Source organism: Myotis daubentonii, chromosome 3 (assembly GCF_963259705.1).
Source record: "Myotis daubentonii chromosome 3, mMyoDau2.1, whole genome shotgun sequence".
In the NCBI taxonomy this organism is placed as follows: Eukaryota; Metazoa; Chordata; class Mammalia; order Chiroptera; family Vespertilionidae; genus Myotis; species Myotis daubentonii.
This window is the reverse complement of record NC_081842.1, coordinates 198,937,664-198,959,129: the sequence shown is the minus strand read 5'-3', so window position 1 is coordinate 198,959,129 and position 21,466 is coordinate 198,937,664. Positions and strand designations below refer to the sequence as shown.

General features: G+C 43.3%; 1 protein-coding gene across 7 annotated transcripts in view; it reads right to left on the bottom strand.

The window, feature by feature from the left end:
• Window positions 1–21,218, bottom strand: part of RNF19B (ring finger protein 19B) — a 31,419-nt gene extending 10,201 nt beyond the window's left edge. For 4 of the 7 annotated variants that reach the window (XR_009452043.1, XM_059690323.1, XM_059690322.1 and 1 more), the window contains exons 1-8: window positions 20,467–21,218; window positions 10,267–10,472; window positions 8,931–9,075; window positions 7,085–7,247; window positions 6,512–6,626; window positions 5,386–5,526; window positions 4,096–4,303; window positions 712–843 (exon numbers count right to left, since the gene is read on the bottom strand). Coding sequence is in view for 6 of the 7 variants with exons in the window: in XM_059690323.1 (XP_059546306.1) it covers window positions 712–843; window positions 4,096–4,303; window positions 5,386–5,526; window positions 6,512–6,626; window positions 7,085–7,247; window positions 8,931–9,075; window positions 10,267–10,472; window positions 20,467–21,116 (1,760 nt within the window). In the remaining variant the exon portion in view is untranslated. The remainder of the gene's footprint in view (window positions 1–711; window positions 844–4,095; window positions 4,304–5,385; window positions 5,527–6,511; window positions 6,627–7,084; window positions 7,248–8,930; window positions 9,076–10,266; window positions 10,473–20,466) is intronic. The other 3 variants (XM_059690324.1, XM_059690325.1, XM_059690326.1) reach the window with 3 other exon arrangements.
• Window positions 21,219–21,466: the final 248 nt, after the last annotated feature.

Here is a 21,466-nt window from a genome sequence, read left to right as displayed (position 1 = left end):
CATCGACGTGAGAGAGATACATCGATTGGTTGCCTCCTGTACACACCCCAACCAGTAATCAGACCACAACCTAGGTATGTGCCCTGACCGGAAATCGAACCCATGGCCTTCCAGTGCATGGGACAACGCTCCAACCAACCGAGCCACACACCTGCCAGGGATCTGCCAATTTTTTTAAACTAAAAAAGTACTTCTAAAATTAACTAAGTGTCAGAGCCTCATACTATCTTACCCAAATGTGAAAGTGAAAGAAGATGCATAGCTTTTTACTACTGCGCCACAATTAGAAGAAACCAGAAACTCCTCAGAAGGGAGTGCTGCAACCATACCATACCAGCTTCTCCAAAATACAGAGAAATAGGCTACAGGAGCCACATCAAGCAAAGGGCAACATGAGAGCAGAAACCCACAGACCTACAAACATTAATGAACACCAATCTAACTCTCAAAAGTTCCACATGAATAGTTATACTGTTGCAAAAGCCAAGAGAAGGGGGGGAAAAAGGAAAGAAAAAACCTCTAAAAATTAAGTGCTAACAAAAATAATCAATCAAGAGCTGCCAAGAACTTGCTCAATGAAGTCACCAGGTACACACACTATATATCCCACTAGGTGGTGCACAGAGCTCTAACATAAGGCATTGAGCTTCTAAAGGCCTAGTACCTGACCCAAAAATGCAACTTCTCTTGGGCATCTGACTGGTCACATACCTGTCCTGTGGGTTGTAGGAACTGATTATGGAACCGGCCATAGCACGAGTACTTGCGTTGTCACTAATTGCACCAAGACTGGCTGTGTCTTTGGGGAAAATTTCCTTTTGGACATCGGCTTGGACTTCTAACCTGTGTAAAGAGGGGACGTTCAAGTTAATATGAGACCTGGGTATTCCAAGACAGTCTGCTTCTTGGCATACAGCTCTTCCATTATTCTCTTGAAAATTGAGTTGATCTGATCTTCACCAATTGTCAAACAGCTCAAGGTAGATGCCCACACACTTTCTCTCTTAAATATCTATTGAAATCGTCCCCTCCTTTCTGTCCCCACTGCTACTGCTTAACTTCAGGCTTTCAATATCTTTTGGATAACTGAAATTGGGCACCCTCTGCAGTAGCCCTAAGTCCACGTTAAAGTACTTCCAGATCAGTGCCAATGTGGACAAAGATCTGATCACTCGAACAAGTCCTCTTTTGGTTCCCTATTGACAACAGGCATTTAAGGTCTTCCTGACCTGTCTCCAAGCTCTTTCTCCAGCTCCTCTCTCATCACAGGCCTCAAGTCATAATCACTCGGGATTTATTTTCCTTATACACCTATACATATTAAAAAAAATTAATTTCAGAGAAGAGAGAGGGAGAGACTGATAGAAATATCAATGATGAGAGAGAATCATTGTTTGGCTGCCTCTTGCACACCACATACTGGTGACCGAGCCCACAATCTGGGCATGTGCCCTGACTGGGAATCAAACCCTAACCTCCTGGTTCACAGGTCAACATTCAACCACTAAGCCACACTGGCCAGGCCCCTACACACATTTTATATCTCCGTAACTTTGCACATGCTATTCCTACTCTCTGGAAATTTCCTTTCTCAAGATGACAAACTCATACTCAGTCCTTAACAAAGAAAGTACCATCTTCCCTCACTCTCCCAGTCACTTCCTGCTAAGTGCTCCTACAACACCTATTTATTAATCAATTTACACATCTCTCTCCCAGTCATCTGAGAGCTCCAAAGAGGAACGACTACATCTCATTCACTTTACCCTCATGTTTTACACATACTAGGAACTCAAACATTTAGCAAATTACCCCCCAAGCTATGAAATTAAAGGACATACAGGAGCCAACCTCCTACAAGAGCAGCAAACCTTTCCAATGGTATCTCAGAGCTAAGAACCCATACCAACTTCCTTTCTTGGCTCCAATACCATTTTGTTGTACACTTAAATATTTCCTCATAATAGGTTTCACAGTCAAACCCTCTGACTCATTCACTTCCTATAGAAAGCTTTCACAGAACTGGAACAGCTGGACTGGCTAAGCTGCAGTTTCAGCAAGTCAGTCTCCAATTATGACTGTCTGCTTATTTATAGGGGTGTTGGTTTTAAGAAAGCACAGCAGTGAATTCTCCAGAATGTGGGGGCGGGATCCCCTAACAAAGAGACAACCAGAGTCATGAGACGCAGATGGGTCAGCATCAGCCTGCAGCTGCACATTCAAACAACCTCCAGCCTGCCGCCTGCTCCTTCCTTGTGCTGCTCCAGCTTCAGGTGCCCTTCAACACTCCACAGCCCAGGAAAACGAGGCCGTGCAATGGGGAAGCCTCAGCTCTGCCACGCACTCCCTCTCGGCTGGAAGAGGCCTTTCACAAAGACCATCGACCTAGGTGGTGCTCAGGTGCTTGTTCGTGCAATGACTATGATAGAAGACAACCTTCTCCCCTACCTCCTGAACTTGTTTTGCTTCACCCCCACCCCTCCCAGGCCTTTTCAAAATACAGCCCCTAAGTCCCATTCTAGGACTGTTGTCGGCAAACTGCAGCTCGCGAGCCACATGCGGCTTTTTGGCCCCTTGAGTGTGGCTCTTCCTAAGCCTTAGGAGTACCCTAATTAAGTTAATAACAATGTACCTACCTATATAGTTTAAGTTTAAAAAATTTGGCTCTCGCCAAAACCGGTTTGGCTCAGTGGATGGAGCGTCAGCCTGCAGACTGAAGGGTCCCAGGTTCAATTCCGGTCAAGGGCACGTACCTGGGTTGCGGGCACATCCCCAGTGGGAGATGTGCAGGAGGCAGCTGATCGATGTTTCTCTCTCATTGATGTTTCTAACTCTCTATCTCTCTCCCTTCCTCTCTGTAAAAAATCAATAAAATATATTTTAAAAAAAAATTTGGCTCTCAAAAGAAATTTCAATCATTGTACTGTTGATATTTGGCTTTGTTAACTAATGAGTTTGCCAACCACTGCAAGGAGATTCTAATTTACTAATACTAGGACAGGGCCCTGAAATCTATTTTTAACAGGCTCCCAGGTGACTGACAAGCACTCAGGTGTGGGATCCAGACCATCTGCCATCTGTTGCTTAACTCCTAATAGCCAAATGACTATCTGGTCTCACTTCAAACACTTCCAAGGATAGGTAGCTAAGTATTTACTAAGGTAATCCATTCCTTCTTTGGACTCTTACAGAAATGTTCCCTATATTCTCTATACCAGTGGTTCTCAACCTTGGCTGCACATTAGAATCCCAGACATCAGGATTTTAAAAAGATTCCCAGGTGATTCTAATGTGCAGCCAAGGTTGAGAACCACTGCTCTATACTGAAACAAAATCGGTTTCCCTCTAGCCATGTCATCTTAATCTATCTGTTGGCATGAGTCAGAAGTTTAATTCTTTTTTCCAGCTCAAGGCCCTTCAGATATCTGAAGGCAACCATCTCCCCTGCCTCCCTAACTTATTTTGCCTTGCCCCAACCCCTCCCAGGCCTCCCTAGGCCTCCGTCTCCAGTGCATTCAACTAATTGCTTCTCATGTAACAGCTGTTAAGTTCTTCTAAATATGTTCTCATTTGTCTAACTGGTGAAATAACCAAGCAAGTCACAACTTTTTTTAGTCATAAAGTTTTACATATTCTCAACACAAGTTCACAGAATTGATTTTCTTTATCTACCAAATGGGAATAGCAAGGTAATGAAGATGACAGCACCTATAAGGCAACAAGATACAGCATAAATGCTGCTCAACTGAAGGCCAGTGACAATACTGTTCAGCCTAAAGGAGAACAAAGTCTTGGAAATTCTACAAAAAATGCGCGCTTTCCCTTTATGAAGCAGGCAGCCTAATATAGTAGAGGGATCTAACTATTATTCTTTACATGGAATAAGTGGAAAGAACACTGAACTTTTATAAGTCACTTAACCTGAGTCTGTTTTCTAATTGTTAAAAAAACAAACAAACAAACAAAAAAACCCCACCGATGATTAAATCAAAATAAGATGATACATGGGACATGCCTGGCACAGAAAAATGGCTCATACAGGTAATGCTGTGTTGTAATTCCAACTGGTTCTGTCAGAAATTACCTATTGCTTACCTGCTGTATTTTCCCTTGCCAGTGGAAAGGATGCCACCACTCAGGGTGCCCCCTGAGAGGGCTGCAAAGCTGGCTGTCTCACTGTATGGGCCCTGCATAACACTGAGTCCATCTGTAGGGCTTCCACTGGTGCTCAAGACACTGGTCAGACCTTCAATGCTACTTTCTCCAATGCTGGGATTCTTAAGGGCTCGCCAGGCATCTGCCACTGGGAATGGAAACCAAGATCTCAATTCAAGATAGCACAGCATCAACAGTCTGGCATTTTTCTGCAATAACTCTTCAGACTAGAAAATATTCACATAGAAAAATACTTATCTATTTAGCTAATGAGCAGCTACTATGTGCAGCCACCAAACACCAGGGGTTTTACTACATATCCTATATAATAAAAAGGTAACATGCAAATTGTCCCCTTGACTGGGAGTTCCACCAGGAGTTCGACCAGGGGTTAGGGCCAGCTGGCCAACTGCCGTGGCCCCTCCCCGCAGCCAGCCCCGCCCCCAATCAGGGTGGGCTGCTGGACCCCACCCATGCACGAATTCGTGCACTGGGCCTCTAGTTTGTATATAATTTCTCCAATAACTAGGCACTAATAGCCCCAATTTTAGGGGAACAAAAGCTTAGAACTAAATAACTTGTCCACATCATGGCTAGTCACACAAAACAAAAATTCTGATTCCAAGTCTATTATTCATTCCAATACACCATAGATGCCAGCTAATCAAACATGAAGATTTCGAAATACAATTTAGGTCATGTGCTGATTCTAGTAGGAAGCTTGAAAAACCTGTGGAGAACTTGTGATAAAGTGGAAACATTAAAGTAGAAGTCAGAAGACTTGCTCTGATCCCAGCTCTGAAGAAGCTCTTAAACCCATTTAATAGATGTTGAGACAAAAGCTTAAAGAAGTTCCCATTAAATGGGGAATAAGAACTCCCACCCTTTCTCTTTTGAAAGCTGTTGTAAAAAACCAAGTGAGATAATAACTGTGTAAGGTCCTCTGAAAATTATAAAGTACTGTGCAGATTTAAGACTTTATTATAATCACTACTATTACCAGGGTACTTGGAATCCTACAAGTTTGTACCTGCCACACAGAAGCAAATATCAGAGGAATTAACCTAATAACTCTGGAACAAAGAAATGAAAAGCTAAAAATACTTTACCCCCTAAAAAGCTCATTATCTGAAGTAATCCAATAGCAATCTCTCTGTGAATGTGCTGAATTTTACTGATTTTTATCTTGTGTTCCATAAATTCCAAAGGGAATGAAAATCCTCCTTTTACCTGTGATTGGGCCATCATCTTCATCAAACTCAATTTTCACCCCCTTTCCGTTGGCCGTGCTAACTCCACAACCACCTCCACGACAGAGAGAAATGGGCACAACCCCATAGACATAAGCCAGCATAATGGGGACACCAATACCTGGAGGGAGAGAAGGAAACATGTCAGCAGGCCATCAAGTTGCAACTGTCCTAAATCCTCCTTCCCAGTCTGAGCACAGACAAACCACGTTAGAAAGGGCCAAGGAAAGGCAGAAGATGGCTATCCCAAAGAGGCAGACTGGTCCTAACAGAATGACAACTGGCCTTACAATCAGAAAGGCTTGGATTAAAATCTTGGCTACAATTTACTAACCATATGACCTTGGACATACCTTCCCAGGGCTGTCAACGATCAAAAGAGGATGTATGTACAGTGCGCTTTAACTTCCCCCCTGCTGAAGTGCTAATCCAAAAACAAATCAATAACCAAACACTAAACAAGTGACTCTTGGGGTTAGGATCACCCCAGTGTTAATTCCAAAATCTTCCTGCTATGTGAGGCAGGATGGCTTATTTGAGAGCATAGGCTCAGAAGTCAGAGTGCCTTCACTTATGTCTCAGTTAAGTTGGCTTGGGCAAATTACTGCCCCTTCCTGTTACAATTATGCTGCTGTAAGGATTAAATGAATTAATACATACGAAACTCAGAACTGCTTCTGGCACATGGGGAGACTCAATAAATGTTAGTTACATTACTATTATTCTGAAACAAACCCTCATGCTTCCCCAAAATAGTGTGAGGCATGAAGCAAATCAAAATAAAAGTAATTTGTTTTGTGGGTTCCATTGCAAGTGGAGAAAAAAAAAGAAGCTAAAAGTGAAAAACCAGGCCTTAAAGTAATCTTCTTTAATTCATCCTTCTCTGAAAGACTTCCTAACTCTGATAAGTTAGTGTGGTTGATAATCATAATAATAGTACCTAATAGAATTAATTAACTCCCAAGGTAGGACTGGTATAAAATACAGGGGCCTCCAGGGTGAAACATCTGGCCAGTTGGTTGCATTGCTATAGTTAGAAAGCTGATGGGGAGGAAGAGAGGAGAAGAGAGGGAAGAGTGGAGTCATGGTCCTGGCCAGCTTCTTACCAACACTAACTGCAGCAATAACTGGGGATGCAATGACCGACAAAGTCACTCCTCCTGTGATAGCCAAATTCCTCTTATGTTTGGAGGTTTTCCTTCCCTCATACCTGCTATGAATCTAAGAATAAGAAAAAAATCCAGGTCAACAGGTTAGGACATCAATCTTTTTGCCAAGGAAGTATAAGAACAAGTGAATATCCCCCATATAAATTATTTATATTAAAACATATCCTCCACCCCAAAGAAGCATCTTTCTCACTTTTAACCTAATAAGACGAGGATGATATAAATGAATATAGAGAAAGTTAAACCAAGAAGAGAAAAATACTCAGGAGGATGAAGTAAGCATTTCACCTTTAAGTCACAGACTGGGACAAACCAGGCCCAGGATATTAATAAGAACTTTCAGATCTCTTGGGGGTTTATGAAAATCCATTTAAGAAATTAGGTTTATTTTTATCCAAGAACCAGCTGGTTTTCAGGCAGCTCTGAAACATAAGTCCCCCCACCCCCATTTCCTTCAAACCTTTACCAACAAACCTGAAAATGGAACATGCACAGAACTCAATGTCTTACCTTCCTGCCAACATAAACAGGAATGCCGATGACCATGGCAGGAATGGCAATGCCAGCAATGAGGGAAATTCCCACTGGAGCACCAATCAATGTGCCCAGCTGCCAAAGAATTTTCTTCTTACGGCTCCATGGCTTCTTGCCCCAAAATGTGCAGCCAGAGGGGCTGCAGAGGAAACATTGAAGTTAATGTCACTATTACAAATAAATGCAGCTGTTGTCACCAGAGGGCTTGATAAGAGCAAGAACCTTCTTTTCAATAGGAGTGGTTAACAGTTACAAGAAGTTACAGGAAATGAATATATTACACGAGGGAACAAAGCACAAGGCCAGGCTACTGCAGCTCTGGGCACTTTATTATTTTTGCAAAGGCAGATCTCCAGATTGGAAATCTCTTTTCTTTTCTGAATTCTGTCCTCCCTAACCCACCAACACTGACCCAGCTTTCTTGACTGATACTACTTGGGATCTTGCATAACCTACACACTTGACACCTCATTCAAACTGCATTGTGCCTCGCAGCTACTGAACACTCTAATCTGCAAAGTTTTCTTGGCATATGTCCTACTACATCCAACAGATATTGCACTCCTGCACGCATCCTGACCAGGGCCTGGGTTGAGGAGGAGCCTGCAACCGAGGTTATGTGCCCTGACTGAAATCGAATCTGGGACCCTTCAGTCTGCAGGCTGACGCTCTATCCACTGAGCCAAACTGGCTAGGGCAAGTTCAATCATTTTTGCTTTCTTCCTTCTCTACCAGATGGGATAAGCAATTTGAAAGTAGGGATAATATCCACCCTTGTATCCCTATTAATTGGTAGACTATAAGTACTCAAATGTTTGCTAAACTACTAATTAAAGTGTTTCATCCACACAAGTATTAAATTTGTAAATATTAACTCCTTCAGGACAATATTTTAATATTCACTCAATAAATTCTTTGAAAATTTTACATGCAATGAACTAGTAAAAGGTAACTCTAGCCTTAAGAATTAATATAGTTTAGCAAAAGCAGATATGTACATGAAGTGAAAGTAATGATGACATTCATAAAGAAACATTTAAGGACTATCAATGAAAAATGAGGCAGAAAAGGCCGGGGAAGGCATCACAGATGCAATACCATTTAAGTGGCCCTTGAAGAATGGGTAAGAACTGAACAGGTTGAGATAACATAGGGTTGCTCGTGCCCTGGCCAGTGTGGCTCAGTTGGTTGAGCATCGTCCTGCGCACCAAAGGATTGTGGGTTTGATTCCTGATCAGGACACATGCCCAGGTTGCGGGTTTGATCCCTGATTGGGGTGCGTGCAGGAAGCAACTGATTGCTGTTTCTCTCACATCAAAGTTTCTCTCTCCCCCCTCTCCTTTCCCCTCTCTCTAAAAAATAAATAAATAAAAAATAAACAAAAACATATTTTTAAAAAATAGGGTTTCTGGGAGAGGTGATCAGAAAGCTTTCCAGGCAAAGTAAAGAACTTTGTGAATAAGTATGGAGAGGAAAGGTAGCACAGAAAGAGACAGGGAACACAAGCCTAGATTATGTATCTGGAATACAGCATGTCTGAAAGCAAAATGGAAAAAGCAAAAAAGTAGATTAGGGCCAAACTTGGAAAGCCTTAAAAGCCAAACTAGGAAAATTGAACTCTATCTTGAAGGTAATGGAAACAGTCCCTGGAAGTTTGCTGAGTTGGAAAAAACATGATTGGAAAGGGGCTTCAGAGGAACTTTATTACAGTCTCCTTACGCGTAATGACACGACAGACAATATATATATCTTTTTGACATCCTTTTCCCTCAGTCAGTAAGAGAACAGACTATAAAAGCAATGAACACATTTTTCAACTCACCTGAGGTAATGTAAGTCTGAGATCTCTTTCATACAAAGCCAACAGAATTCACAGCCACATACTGCACAGGTCATATGATTACAGCTTCCATCATTCATCTTGATAATGTAAGCACTACATCGTGGGCATGGCTTGATGTCATCTGCTAAGGGGCGGCGGGGGAGGAAGGAGCAGAAAAACAACTCCAGTTAAACCCTGTTAGACTCTATTAATCATAGGAGTATACATAAAAAAGGAGGCAGTGAAGAACTCCTGACTGAGAATTCCAAATTGTGCAACCCACTTCACCGGAAGGCTGGCTATGTCTAGACCTCAGGAAATTTCATTAAATGAATCCTGTCTTGTATCAAGCTGCCTATCCCAAAAACTGGCATCTTACACACCACTTGAGCCATAATCTCAGAAAGGAGACTTCCCTAGAGAAAGATGGTTTCAAGAAAAATGGAATTTCATCAGCCAAAAGGCTGGCAGAATTAAAAGTAGAGTCGAGCAGGAAGAATAGTTTGCAGACTGGAATTGGCCTTTAAGTTTTGAAAGACTTTAGTTCAGGAAACTCATTTCTTGGACTCAGCAAGTTTCATTGTGATTTGCTCTTACCGCAACCACAGTCCCTTCCCAAGATTCTTTCAAATTAAAAACCTAAAAACAGTGGGGTATGCTATGTAGCATACACCTGGCAATCTTCACAGCAAGCTAGGAACTATCCTATAAAATGACAATTTGAGGAGATTATGCTGTGCCAGGAAAAAGTGAATGATAAAATCTTTCCTACTAGCCTCTCCCAAATGACGTCAGTGAAGTAAGTACATTTATAAAAGGCAATAAACCCACTGACATTTTAAAATGTTTTCTCTGACTTGTAAAGGTTGGAACTGAATGTGTGATATTCCTACTTTTAAGGTTAATCATTAATCCATACTAATATTTCCTGTCTTTCGATCTGCACCCTACTTCCAAAAGTGGGATACACTTAAAGCTAGTAGGAAAACATTACAGATTAAAACACTAATTAAATATCTCTTTGCTCACAATTAAAGTTTTGAAAAAGCTTCCAGTAAAAGGACCTAATTGCTCTCCAACCTGGACATATTACTGCGAAGGCAGAAACCAGAGAATTTAATTTTGTTGTATTCCGATTTTATCCGAGTTGGATAACCTATTATGGTCATTGAGGGAAGCTACATATCAATTATAATATTGAAAAGTATTGCCAAGTATCTTCTGATCTCTGATCCCAGGAAATACTTCGTTACACAGTAATGTAATTTCTCCCAGCTTTGGGCTCACATTATGAACTATAAAATAAAGAGACAAATAAGAAAATATCAATTTATACCTGGTCCCGATTCTTGTCCGTAACTGAGACCCGAAGTGTGCTTGGTCCGTATTCGAAAAGTCTGTGCCCTCTGCTGACGGGCCATATCGCATGTCTGATTTGGATGCCATATTTGCTTGCAGTGGTAGCAGAACTCAGTCTGGCAGCCTTCCCTCCCACAGGTCAGTTTTGGGCAGCTGGCACAGCCATAGGCAATAACCGCATAACTGGGTAAGGAAATAGAAAACAGGAAGAGATATCAGTAAGGTAAGAATGATCTAACCAAGACAGACAGACATTCATCAGTTCGGTGGAGTAACACTGGCACTCCCACCACCACCTGTGATGTAAAGAAAAACACACGCATGCACAAGTGTGCCTAACAAACTGTAAAACATATGCTGTGTGAGAAAGTAAATTTCTTCTTGAAATTCTAAAAACACAAATCATTTATTTCCTGAAAAAAATAGGGGGATCATATTTCACCTGAATTTCTAGCATATATCCAGTCATAGTTTAAGCTGCTTTAGGAGCAGTTTGCCTTGGCAAGTTTCATAAATAACAAGGTACAAAACGATTTCCTTCCGATGGTTCGCTATATTTAAAGAGGTTAGAATTTGTTTACACAAAGGACAGAACACTTGTAAAATAAAAAGCCATTGCAAAAAATAAAGCAAGTATACGCTTTCATTTTTAAGTTCCAAAGTGAAGCTGGTCTGACCACAGCCTGAGACAATAGCTATAGACGGATTCATGGTTAACTTCTGATGAAAGCTCATATTATCTTTCTATACATTTTTTTCCTCCTTTCCCTCTCATTTTCTCTCTCTCTCTCCTCTCTCTCTCTCTCTCTCTCTCTCTCTCTCTCTCTCTCTCTCTCTCTCTCATCTCTCCTCCTCAAATATTTACTTTGAAATATCTTCTTTCTTGACGGGCTCTATAATCCAAGAATATCACTCATCTATGTCATTAATTAATACAGAAATAAGGCCATATCTCCTCCCCTCTCTTCTGACCCATATTCTCAATAAAGACGGGTAATTCAAGAATGTATCAGCATCACCATCAAACTGTTTCTTATAACTCATGTTTATTTACCAAGACTTACTCTCCCATAAACAATCCAATATATTTACAACTATTAGTCTTCCTAATTCTAAATATGTCAACTAAATGCTCAGGTTACACTAACAAGTGGACACTTGTTTACAAAAATTAAAGTAATTTAAAGAAACAAATGAAAAACAGCAGTTGTTAAATTTCACACAATTTTTTGACAGGTCAATGACTGCAGGATTAGGTATTACCATGGGTTTTGTTGTCCCCTACTCCACGTTCTACTGCAAAAACAGAAAACCTCAAACACTTACACAAAAGGCTCATCATGTTTTCTTGAATTTATCCTATGGTTTATTTATTTGAATGTAGATAAGAGAAACTCAAATTCTCAGGTTTATCATAGATTCTGAAGTTGATTTGAGGATGATACTGAAACTATCAATAAGATATCATCTATGTTATATAATATATACTCTATGAAAACCCTTCTCAGAAAGAGCAAATGATTACAAATGATTCATATCCTGTAGGAGTTCTGAGAAAACCTACCTGCAAAATAACTACTAAAGATAAACAATGTTTTTACTGAAGAAAGTGACTTGCTTGCTATTGTGTGTTAAATGGGAAAGGTACTGGATGATCTCAGAAAAATATTAAGCCAACTTCTGATGATACAGATTAGACAGACTACCAGTCAGGAAGCCTTGAATATTTCGTAATCCATTCCTACCTTACATGGTGGGAGTAAATATTTATTAACAGATTCCCCAACCTCTTCTTGAAAAATAAGAACATTTGATAGGACTTACAATATCAATTTTGGGTGTAGAATTTGGTTCTAAGCAAGTAAAATAAACCCAAATACTCATGAACCCAACGCAATCTATTACCATGACACAGAATTACTCAGGGCACAAGGTTTGGCATTCCTGTTTTTGGGCGCCTGGTCTGAGCTCCTTGCTCCTGACTCATACTGTATGACATTGTGCTAATTAAAATCTACAAACATTAGCTTCTATCCCCAAAATGGAGGTATAGGTGCTTGCGACCTTCAAGTGTTACTAAACATATTCTGAAACTGCATTTGAGATCTTGCCCTGACAGGAATGGCATAAAATCATAGCACTTTTGTTGTTGTTGTTATTGTTCTACTTCCTTGCCTTTGTACACTCTATTCCTTCTGTCTAGAAATGACCCCTTTTTACTTCTTGCCCTGGAAAATACTTATCCATGTAAAAACCAGCTCAAATGTCATCATCTCTGTAAAATCTACTTAACATCTCTAGGCAGCTGGTTACCTACTTCATGCCTATGCACAATTACACTACCCCCCACACACATACACACTGTACAACGCCTTCAGTGCTCACAGGTCAGGAGGCTGGGCAATGGTTCGAGGCTGCAATTTACTCTGGCATGGGTATACCTTGAGAGGCCCCTAGAGAAACACATTACTTCATAATATTTATCACATTATATTGTAATCATCTGTTTCCGTGCATACTTCCCCAATCAGACTACACTCAAGGAAAAGTACCATCCAATTTTTAATCTCCAGGGTCTAGCACTCTAATTTATGTCTAAAATACCTATGTTGAATGAACGATAGAGACTTTTTCCTGCTTAGGTTTTTTTACTTTTCCCCAGGGCATTCTAGCTCTTCTCCTGGGCCATTACTCTGCCCTAAAGCAATCTTTTAAACTTATCCATGTACCTATTTGGCTTACAATATATGTCAGGTACTATCGCTTAATCCTAAAATTTTGTATAAAACCACTTTAGGGGTAAACTTCCAAGTTCTAAATAGAGCAATCTTCTTCCCCAGGTAATTGAAAAAACCCTTATCCTTGAGAGGCCAAATCTGCCTTGACCATCTTGTTGCTTTTCTCCCAGGTCTCACACTGGAACCTCTCCCCTACCCTGCTCTCAGCTTAATCAAGCATTCAGGTTTGCTTAACTAGAAGCTAAATAGAAGATGCAGGAAATTACATGTTGCTAAGAATACAGGTGCACACCTTTTCCCCCTTAAGTTCATACCATTTTTACTAATTTTGTTAATTTCCTAAGTCTTCAGAAACATCATAATGTGTGAAAGGCTAGACCACATTACCTAACATCAGCCCTGGCGGGAACATCTCATTAGTATGAATCTGATTATGTTCCAACAGACCCTAGTAGTTAAAAGTGTTCCTACAGACTGACGAATCTCAGAGGGAAGGTGTGTGTGGGGGAGAGAGATTAACCAAATAACTTATATGCATATATGCATAACCCATGGACACAAACAATAGTGTGGCTGAAGGCCTAGGAGCGAGCGGGGTCAATGGGGAAAAAGGGCGGGACATCTGTAATAGTTTCAACAATAAAGATAAACTTTAAAAAATAAAGAAATGTGTTTCTGTACTTCCAAGCTCCAGACCAGGTAACTTCATTTACAAATTAACCCTGGGCACGTGTAAGGGTGGGAGATATGGGTCAAGTTGTCACAATAAACTGTACCCTTACTATCTTCTTTTCCCTGGCCTAATTCAAACCCATGTCACTTCTTGGCAAGACAACTGCAAGGAACTACTATCTGGTCTTCTTATTCCCCACTCCAATCCAAATTCCAGTTTTTTGTTTTGTTTTGTTTTGTTTTGTTTTTTAATATATTTTATTGATATTTTTACAGAGAGAAAGGGAGAGAGAGAGAGAGTTAGAAACATCGATGAGAGAGAAACATCGATCAGCTGCCTCCTGCACATCTCCCACTGGGGATATGCCCGCAACCCAGGTAACATGCCCCTGACTGGAATCGAACCTGGGACCCTTCAGTCTGCAGGCCAACGCTCTATCCACTGAGCCAAACCGGTTTCGGCCAAATTCCAGTTCTAAAGGTTATCTATCATGTTACTCTTTTGCTTAAAATCCTTCAACAAAAAGGAAGAAAATCCTTCAAACCTAAAGATCTTTGCATGGCATAAGTCCGGCGTATCAACTGGAATCCAGTCTGCCTTTTCAGATTGCTCTCTAGTCACCTCCCAGATCATGCTCCCATATTGCACATTCAGAAGATAACCAAACTAGACTTAAGGCTTAGTCTTGTATTTTTATACCTCCATACATTTGCTCATGACATTCTAATTTAAGATGTTTTTTTTCTCTGCCCACTTCTTTGCTTGATATTAATTCCTACGCATATTTTTCAAGGCCCAGATCAAATATTACCTCCTTTGTGAAGTCTTTCTTGGTTTATTTTATTTTAACACTTTAAATCCTCACCTGAGGATTTTTTCCATTGATTTTTTAAAAATATAATTTGTTTTTAGAATATATTTTTATTGATTTCAAAGAGAAAGGGAGAGGGAGAGAGAGATAGAAACATCAATGATGAGAGAGAATATTGATTAGCTGCCTCCTGCACAGCCCCTACTGGGGATCAAGCCCACAACCAACCCGGGCATGTGCCCTTGACCAGAATTGAACCTGGGATCCTTCAGTCTGCAGGCCAAACCGGCTAGGGCTGTGAAGTCTTTACTGACACCATCATGCAAAACCTTTCATGTATCCAATAAGAGGATTCGTATTTGTTACAATTATCTATCTATCATCTATCTGTCATCTTTTTATCTATCTATCTATCTATCTATCTATCTATCTATCTATCTATCATCTATCTATTTCTTCAACCAGGTCAAACTCCCTGTCAAGAGGACCACTTTTAAGTCCTTTTTGTAATATCTAGTACTCACCTAAGGTTCAAACACTTTATAATTCTCCAAAGTGTCTGTTGAATGATCACCTGTCTGTCCTCTTCTCAGCCACCCTCCAGTTATTTGTTTCTCTTCCAAAAACCGTGCTGTTTGTATGCCTTATCTTTTTTCTCAAAATTCAACTATTCATTCTATTCTTCTGGGAGCTAACTGAGAGATTCTGTTCGCAGTGTTGTAGAAAAAGTTGGAATATAGACATCCTAGTCTAGAGGAGCTCCCTATCTACTCAGAGATCAAGATTCATTGTTAAATAAGGACACTAACAGAAAGCAGGCCAGAATAACTGTTAAAGGAATTTACCAAACTGCAAATAGTCAGGGAAAGTTTCACTTTCGCCTTAAAGATGCCATAGAAAAACAAAAGCATTTCCTGGCAATTAAGTTTGGCACAATTATACCAGATTGAAGACTTACACTGCATTAGTATTAATAAGATTTACAGTGTATATTAGCATTCTTAAAGGAACTAAGAAGCTCAGAAATAAATTTGCTTTATTTTGTTCAATCCAGTATTTCATAAGCTTATCTGATAACAAAACACTTCTCTTTCTAGTAATGCCTATAACGTATCTTGGGAAATATTGATATATGTGAAAAATAGAAAATAAGATAAAAAGATGGTTGTAAGCTTGTAAAGGGCTTAAATTATAAGGATAGATCATATAAATAATCAGTTATCCTATATAATAAAGAGCTAATATGCTAATTAGACTGGATGGCAGAACGACCTTCTGGAATGACAAGTAGGCCCGGCTGCAGGGCTTTGAGGCAGCTGGGGCCGAAGGCAGCAGGGCTGCAATGGGCCGAGGCAGCCGGGCTGTGAGGGCCGAGCCCCTTGCACAAATTTTGTGCATCGAGCCTCTAGTTAAAGATATAAGAAGTCATCTTATAGGTCAGGTATGAGCAGTTTTAAGCAGGGGCATGATATAAAATGTTCCACTACAGAATGAGTACCTTGGCAAATATGAGAAAGATGTATTGGGATGAGAAGGATGATGTAGGTGGTGGGTAAGGGAGATAGAGTGAAGAGTTGTGACATAGAAGGTATGTAGTAAATGAAGAGAAGAGGTCCAGGAAGGCTTCAGAGAGGAAAACTCCTCCTTCACTGACTGAGAAATCTGCCTTGTTCAGGGAGCTTGGTCTTCCCTCATAAATATGCTAGAGGCAAACAGAAGCTTCCTGTTTATGGGAGGGTCCAGTCCAGTAGTCTAGGAAGGCCAATAGCTGATGCTACCTGCTGCAGTCAGGTGGGAGGGGGTCCTGTACAGGGGAGGATTCTGCAATGAGGGGCTAGAAGTGGTGGACCTGCACAAAGAATTTAGGTCAACAGCCTTATCTCCTATTCATTTGGAGGGAAGATCTGCCCTGTTGCCTCCTTTGCTCACCTCCCAATCTTCTACAGATTCTGCAAGGGTTTAATGAATGACAACAGGGCACATGAATCATGTACATGATTTGTGGGTTTCTGAAAACACCTCATATTTAAGCAGAGACTCTAAGGGGTAACAAGATCAACTGCACCATTTATTAGCTACTAGAGGCCCGGTACACAAAAGTTTGTGCACTGGGGGAGGGGGGGGGTCCCTCAGCCTGGCCTGTGCCCTCTCGCAGTCTGGGACCCCATCGGGGGATGTCCACCTGCTAGCTTAGGCCCGCTCCCTGGGGGATCGGGTCTAAGCTGGCAGTCAGACATCCCTCTTGAAGCCCGGGAGCCCTCAGGGGATGTCCACTTGCCAGCGGGGAGCAGGCCTAAGCTGCAGTCAGACATCCTTAGCGCTGCTGAGGAGGCGGGAGAGGCTCCCGCCACCACCGCTGTGCTGGCAGCTTTCAGCCTAGCTTGTGGCTGAGCAGAGCTCCCCCTGTGGGAGCACAATGGCCACCAGGGGGCAGCTCCTGCATTGAGCATCTGCCCCCTGGTGGTCAGTGTGTGTCATAGTGACCTGTCATTCCCAGTCGTTCTGCTGTTAGGGTCAATTTGCATATTACCCTTTTATTATATAGGATGAGACACTGGGTCCCATACAAGCTTCTCTGCACTGGTTTCTCTCTTATAAAATGAGTTTACCACCATGTACCTGTATGAAACTAAAATGAAATTATTTCTGAGTCTAACTGGTTTGGCTCAGTGGATAGAGTGTTGGCCTGCGGACTAAAGGATCATGGGTTAGATTCCAATCAAGAGCATGCACCTCAGTTGCAGGCTCAATACCCTGGGCGGTCGGCCCTGGACGGGGGTGTGCGGAAGGCAACCAATCAATGTATCTCTCTCACACTGATGTTTATCTCTGTCTTTCCCTCACCCTTGCACTCTCTCTAAAAATCAATGGGAAAATATCCTAAGGTGCAGATTAACAAAATAGAATAAAACAAAACAAAACGAAATTAAATTAAAAAATTAAATTAAATTATTTCTGAATGAGGTCTGAGTCTGAAAATTATAAAGAACTATACAAATTTTCATTTAAAAGTACGTTTTAAAGATTATACTTGGTAGTATTGTACTTAATGATATTAAATAACAATGTGAATGTTTCCCCACTAAAATTAGTTCCCTTATTTACAACTAAAATAAGATTGTTTCAAGTATGGGAAAAGAAAAACTTGAAACTCTTTGCTTAGTTCTACAAATATTTTGCAAACAAATCATGAAATCTTTTAATATACAGTGTTCTCATTATCGTGAGTAATCACAGTGAAACTATTGATCAGAACTCTGTAGGGTCACTTACATACTCCCCTCACCCTGCCAAACACACACCTTGAGAATGTGATAAATTTGGCTGGTAAGAACTTGATCTGTGAACAGTAAAGATGGTCAGGTATTAGGAGAGATAACTGGGGCTTAGGCTATGTCCTCATGCTCATCCATGATTTTTACCAGACCCAGAAGAGTCGACCAGTTTGATTAAAACAAAACAAGCTAATTTTCTCCCAGCATTAAAAAGAAGCAAAACCACTGGTCACATCCCCAGGGAACCCAGACACCTGTTTGGGAAGTAACAGAATTTTAAAGTTACTCCTTGTTTATCTAATACCTTCAACTGAAGATCTCAAAACACTGTGCAAACATTAAGCTTCTCAAGTCAGGAAAGGATCAGGCTTTTTTTAGGTAAGAAAAATAAAGTAAGCAAAAGCTGTTAACAATAGGAATCAGGAAAGGAAATCGATTCTAGCATCCTTGGCTCTCTCAATGTTGTCCTTAGAGCACACTTGTTGAAATGACCCAAACATTAGCATCCCCAATAATGCTGACAAACCATGCTTTTAAAACAGAGGTTGCGAGGAAAGAACAGTGAACTTGGTTGGGAGTTAAGACCAGTGTTTACACTAGTTACATGACTCTGAACAAGTCACTCACTTTATTTAAACTTCAGTTTCCTCACCTATAAAACTAGATTAAATTTATGTTATCATGTTGCAAGGATCAAATTAAATTATGTATGCCTGGCACATGTTACCAGCTTGCTTTCTTTCTCCAGACTTCACCTTCTTTAAATACACAGATAATACATTTTTAAAAATTATACATAAAAATGTTATAATTCTTTTAACTAACTAAAAAATAAACTCGGGAAAAAGAGAAGTAAATAATTTGCATTTAAAAAAATAAACTCGGATGACAACTGATGCAATACTTGGCTAAATTAGAAAATGGCCTAATTTTTTAATAACTTCAAAATCAGGAATGGTTTGAAGTTGTCATCGAGATTGTAAATTAATTCCTCTCCCTTTTTATTGATGTGAGCAAAGTCAAGAGTTTGACTTCAGAGGAGTAATAAACAAAAAGGGAGCTTTTCCAGAAAGATAATCAGTGGTGCCACATTTCTCAGTTAAAATTCAAGGAAACTCATATCTCACAAAAGGAATTAATATACTATTCCAAAGTGAACAGTGCTCATTTAAATTCCTTTGGTTCAGAAAATAGATCAACAGTGTCTGTAAAATGTGAATAGCATGTAAGTTAACCTCTTAAGGCCAGTGGGATCACCAGATAGAAGCAAAAACTTCTAAGAGCCTACACAGTTCTTTCTCACCCTTAACTGAAAGTGAAAGTGATTTACCATAAACACAGGACCACTGACAACAGCTCAGAGTAATTTAGAAACGCCACGCAGTGAGGTTAAACAACACACCCATCTCCACACAAGTCTGGCGGCAGATAAATGGAAGCAGCTAACTTTTTTTACTCCCCTAACCAGCCTGTGCCGGCTTCTTTTGAAGGAGACGAACAGCAGCAGCATGGAAATCTTAAAAACAGCCTTGACATGCAGGCTACAGTTAAAAGTCCTTCTTAACTCCCTTGAAGCAAAGACCATGAAGCTTTTTACTAGCATTACATTTACCCACTGCAAGGAGTCCTTAGCATCTGTCTGTCCCCAAAACATGACACACAAGAATAAAATGATCTTCCCAAGGTCAAAGAACAGGTAACGGCACGCCTGACTCCCGGCCATTTAAAGGAGCCCCTCTCCGCTGCATGCAACCATTCCTGGGATGTACGGACACAAGCAGACTTTCCTCCATGGGCGGAGGAGGGGCTCCCCTACAGCTAAATCTGTTGGTATGAGGTCTCTGCAGTGGAGGCATATTTTCTCACTGACCTTAAAACTTCAACATACACGGCGCATTAAAAACACTGTCAAGAACCCAAGATCAGAGGGGCTGGGAGACACATTTTCTCCTCCCACATCAACCTCTCCGCATCCTTCTTCTGAGTGCCCCGTGGCTTCCTGGACAAAGAAAGGGTCCGCTCCTCGCCCTGCCCGAGGCACCAGCGTGGAAACCACAGGGGGCCTCCCAACAGCGTGGCACCGACGATACACATGCCCGGGGCGCCCCAGCCTCTCCCCACACCCTCAGCCCCGCTTTCAGCAGGGGTGCCCAGAAGCACACACCCTCCGCGGCAATGCCACGCCTGCCTCTGGCCCGGCGGACACGCCCCTCCGGAGTGCTGCCCCCTCGGAATGGCACTCTCACTCCGTCTTTTGCCATGCATCCCCTCCTGAAGAGGCACCGCGACCTCTGGACAGAGGGGCATTTACCCGACAAAAAACCGCCCTGCCCCTGACCTGATGGATACCTCCCTCCCTCCCCGACCGCTCAGCCTCCAGCTCACGCTCCTGGTCAGGGGTGGGGTGCTGGGTGCCGCCACCGCACTCGTCTGGGCTGAGGGATGGGTACCAGCTTAACCCACCGCGGCTGCCGCCTGCGTCCCCCGTGGGTCATCCCTCAGCTCTCCCTCCACACTGGGACGGACACACACACAAACACACACACACACACACACACACACACACACACACACGGCGTGGAGGGCCCCCCTGGGGGCGGGGCACACGGGTCCGGTCCCGGCACCCGCGGGTCCCGGCGGCCGCAGCCCACCGCCCCGGCGGCCACGCCCCCGCGCTCACCCGCAGTCCGGCGCCGGGCACCAGCGGCAGTCGGGGTCCGCCGCCAGGTAGCGGCGCAGCATGAACTCCTCGTACTTGTGCATGAGCGGCGGGTCGGCGAGCAGCAGGCGGATGTCGTGCGGGTTGAGCCGCTCGTTGCACTCGGGGCAGCTGATGGGCACCCGGCTCTCGCTGATCTCCAGGCGCAGGTAGTGGCGGAGGCAGTCCCGGCACGAGCGGTGCGGGCAGCTGAGCAGGCGCGGGGCCAGCTCGGGCGGCAGGCGCACCAGGCACAGCGGGCACTCCACCTCCTCCGGGCCCGGGCCGCCGCCCTCCGTCGCCTCCTCATCGTCGAACCCGGGCCCCGCCGCCACCGCCGCCTCGGCCTCCTCCTCGGCCTCGGCGACCGGATCGGCGGGCAGCGCCTCGGGCAGCGGGGCCGGGGCCGCGGCCGGGGCCGGGGCGGGAGCCGGGGTGGGCGGCGGCGGCGCGGCCGGGGGCGGCGGCTCGGCCTGCGGCTTGGCTCGGGCGCGGCGGCCGCGGGCCGACGCGGAGAAGACGCTGTGGAAGGGGAGGCGCCGGCGCCGGCCGCCGCTGCGGCACTTGGGGTCCGGCGCTGCCGCGTGGAGGGACGTGGAGCGCGGCGACTCGGAGTCCTTCTCAGAGCCCATGGCCCCCGGAGGCCGAGGGGCGAGCGGCGCCCAGCGCCGCCACAGCTCCCGCCGCAGCTCCCTCAGCCGCCGCCCTCCCCGAGACAGAAACCGTGCAGCTTCCACGAAGTGGTTATAAAGCCTCCGCCCCTCGCGCCGCGGCCCACTGCGCAGGCGCGGTGCTGAGACACCTCACAACCCGCACCGCCGGGGCGCAGGGGCGCGGGGCGGGGCCGGGCGGCGAGGGGCGCCGAGCGGGGGCGGGGCTTCGCCGCCGGGTCAGGTGGCTCCAGCACAGCCATCTTAAGGAGACAGGAGCCCCACGGCTCTTCTTGACCTCGTTCCCCAATTCTAACGCGCCTCATCTCCGA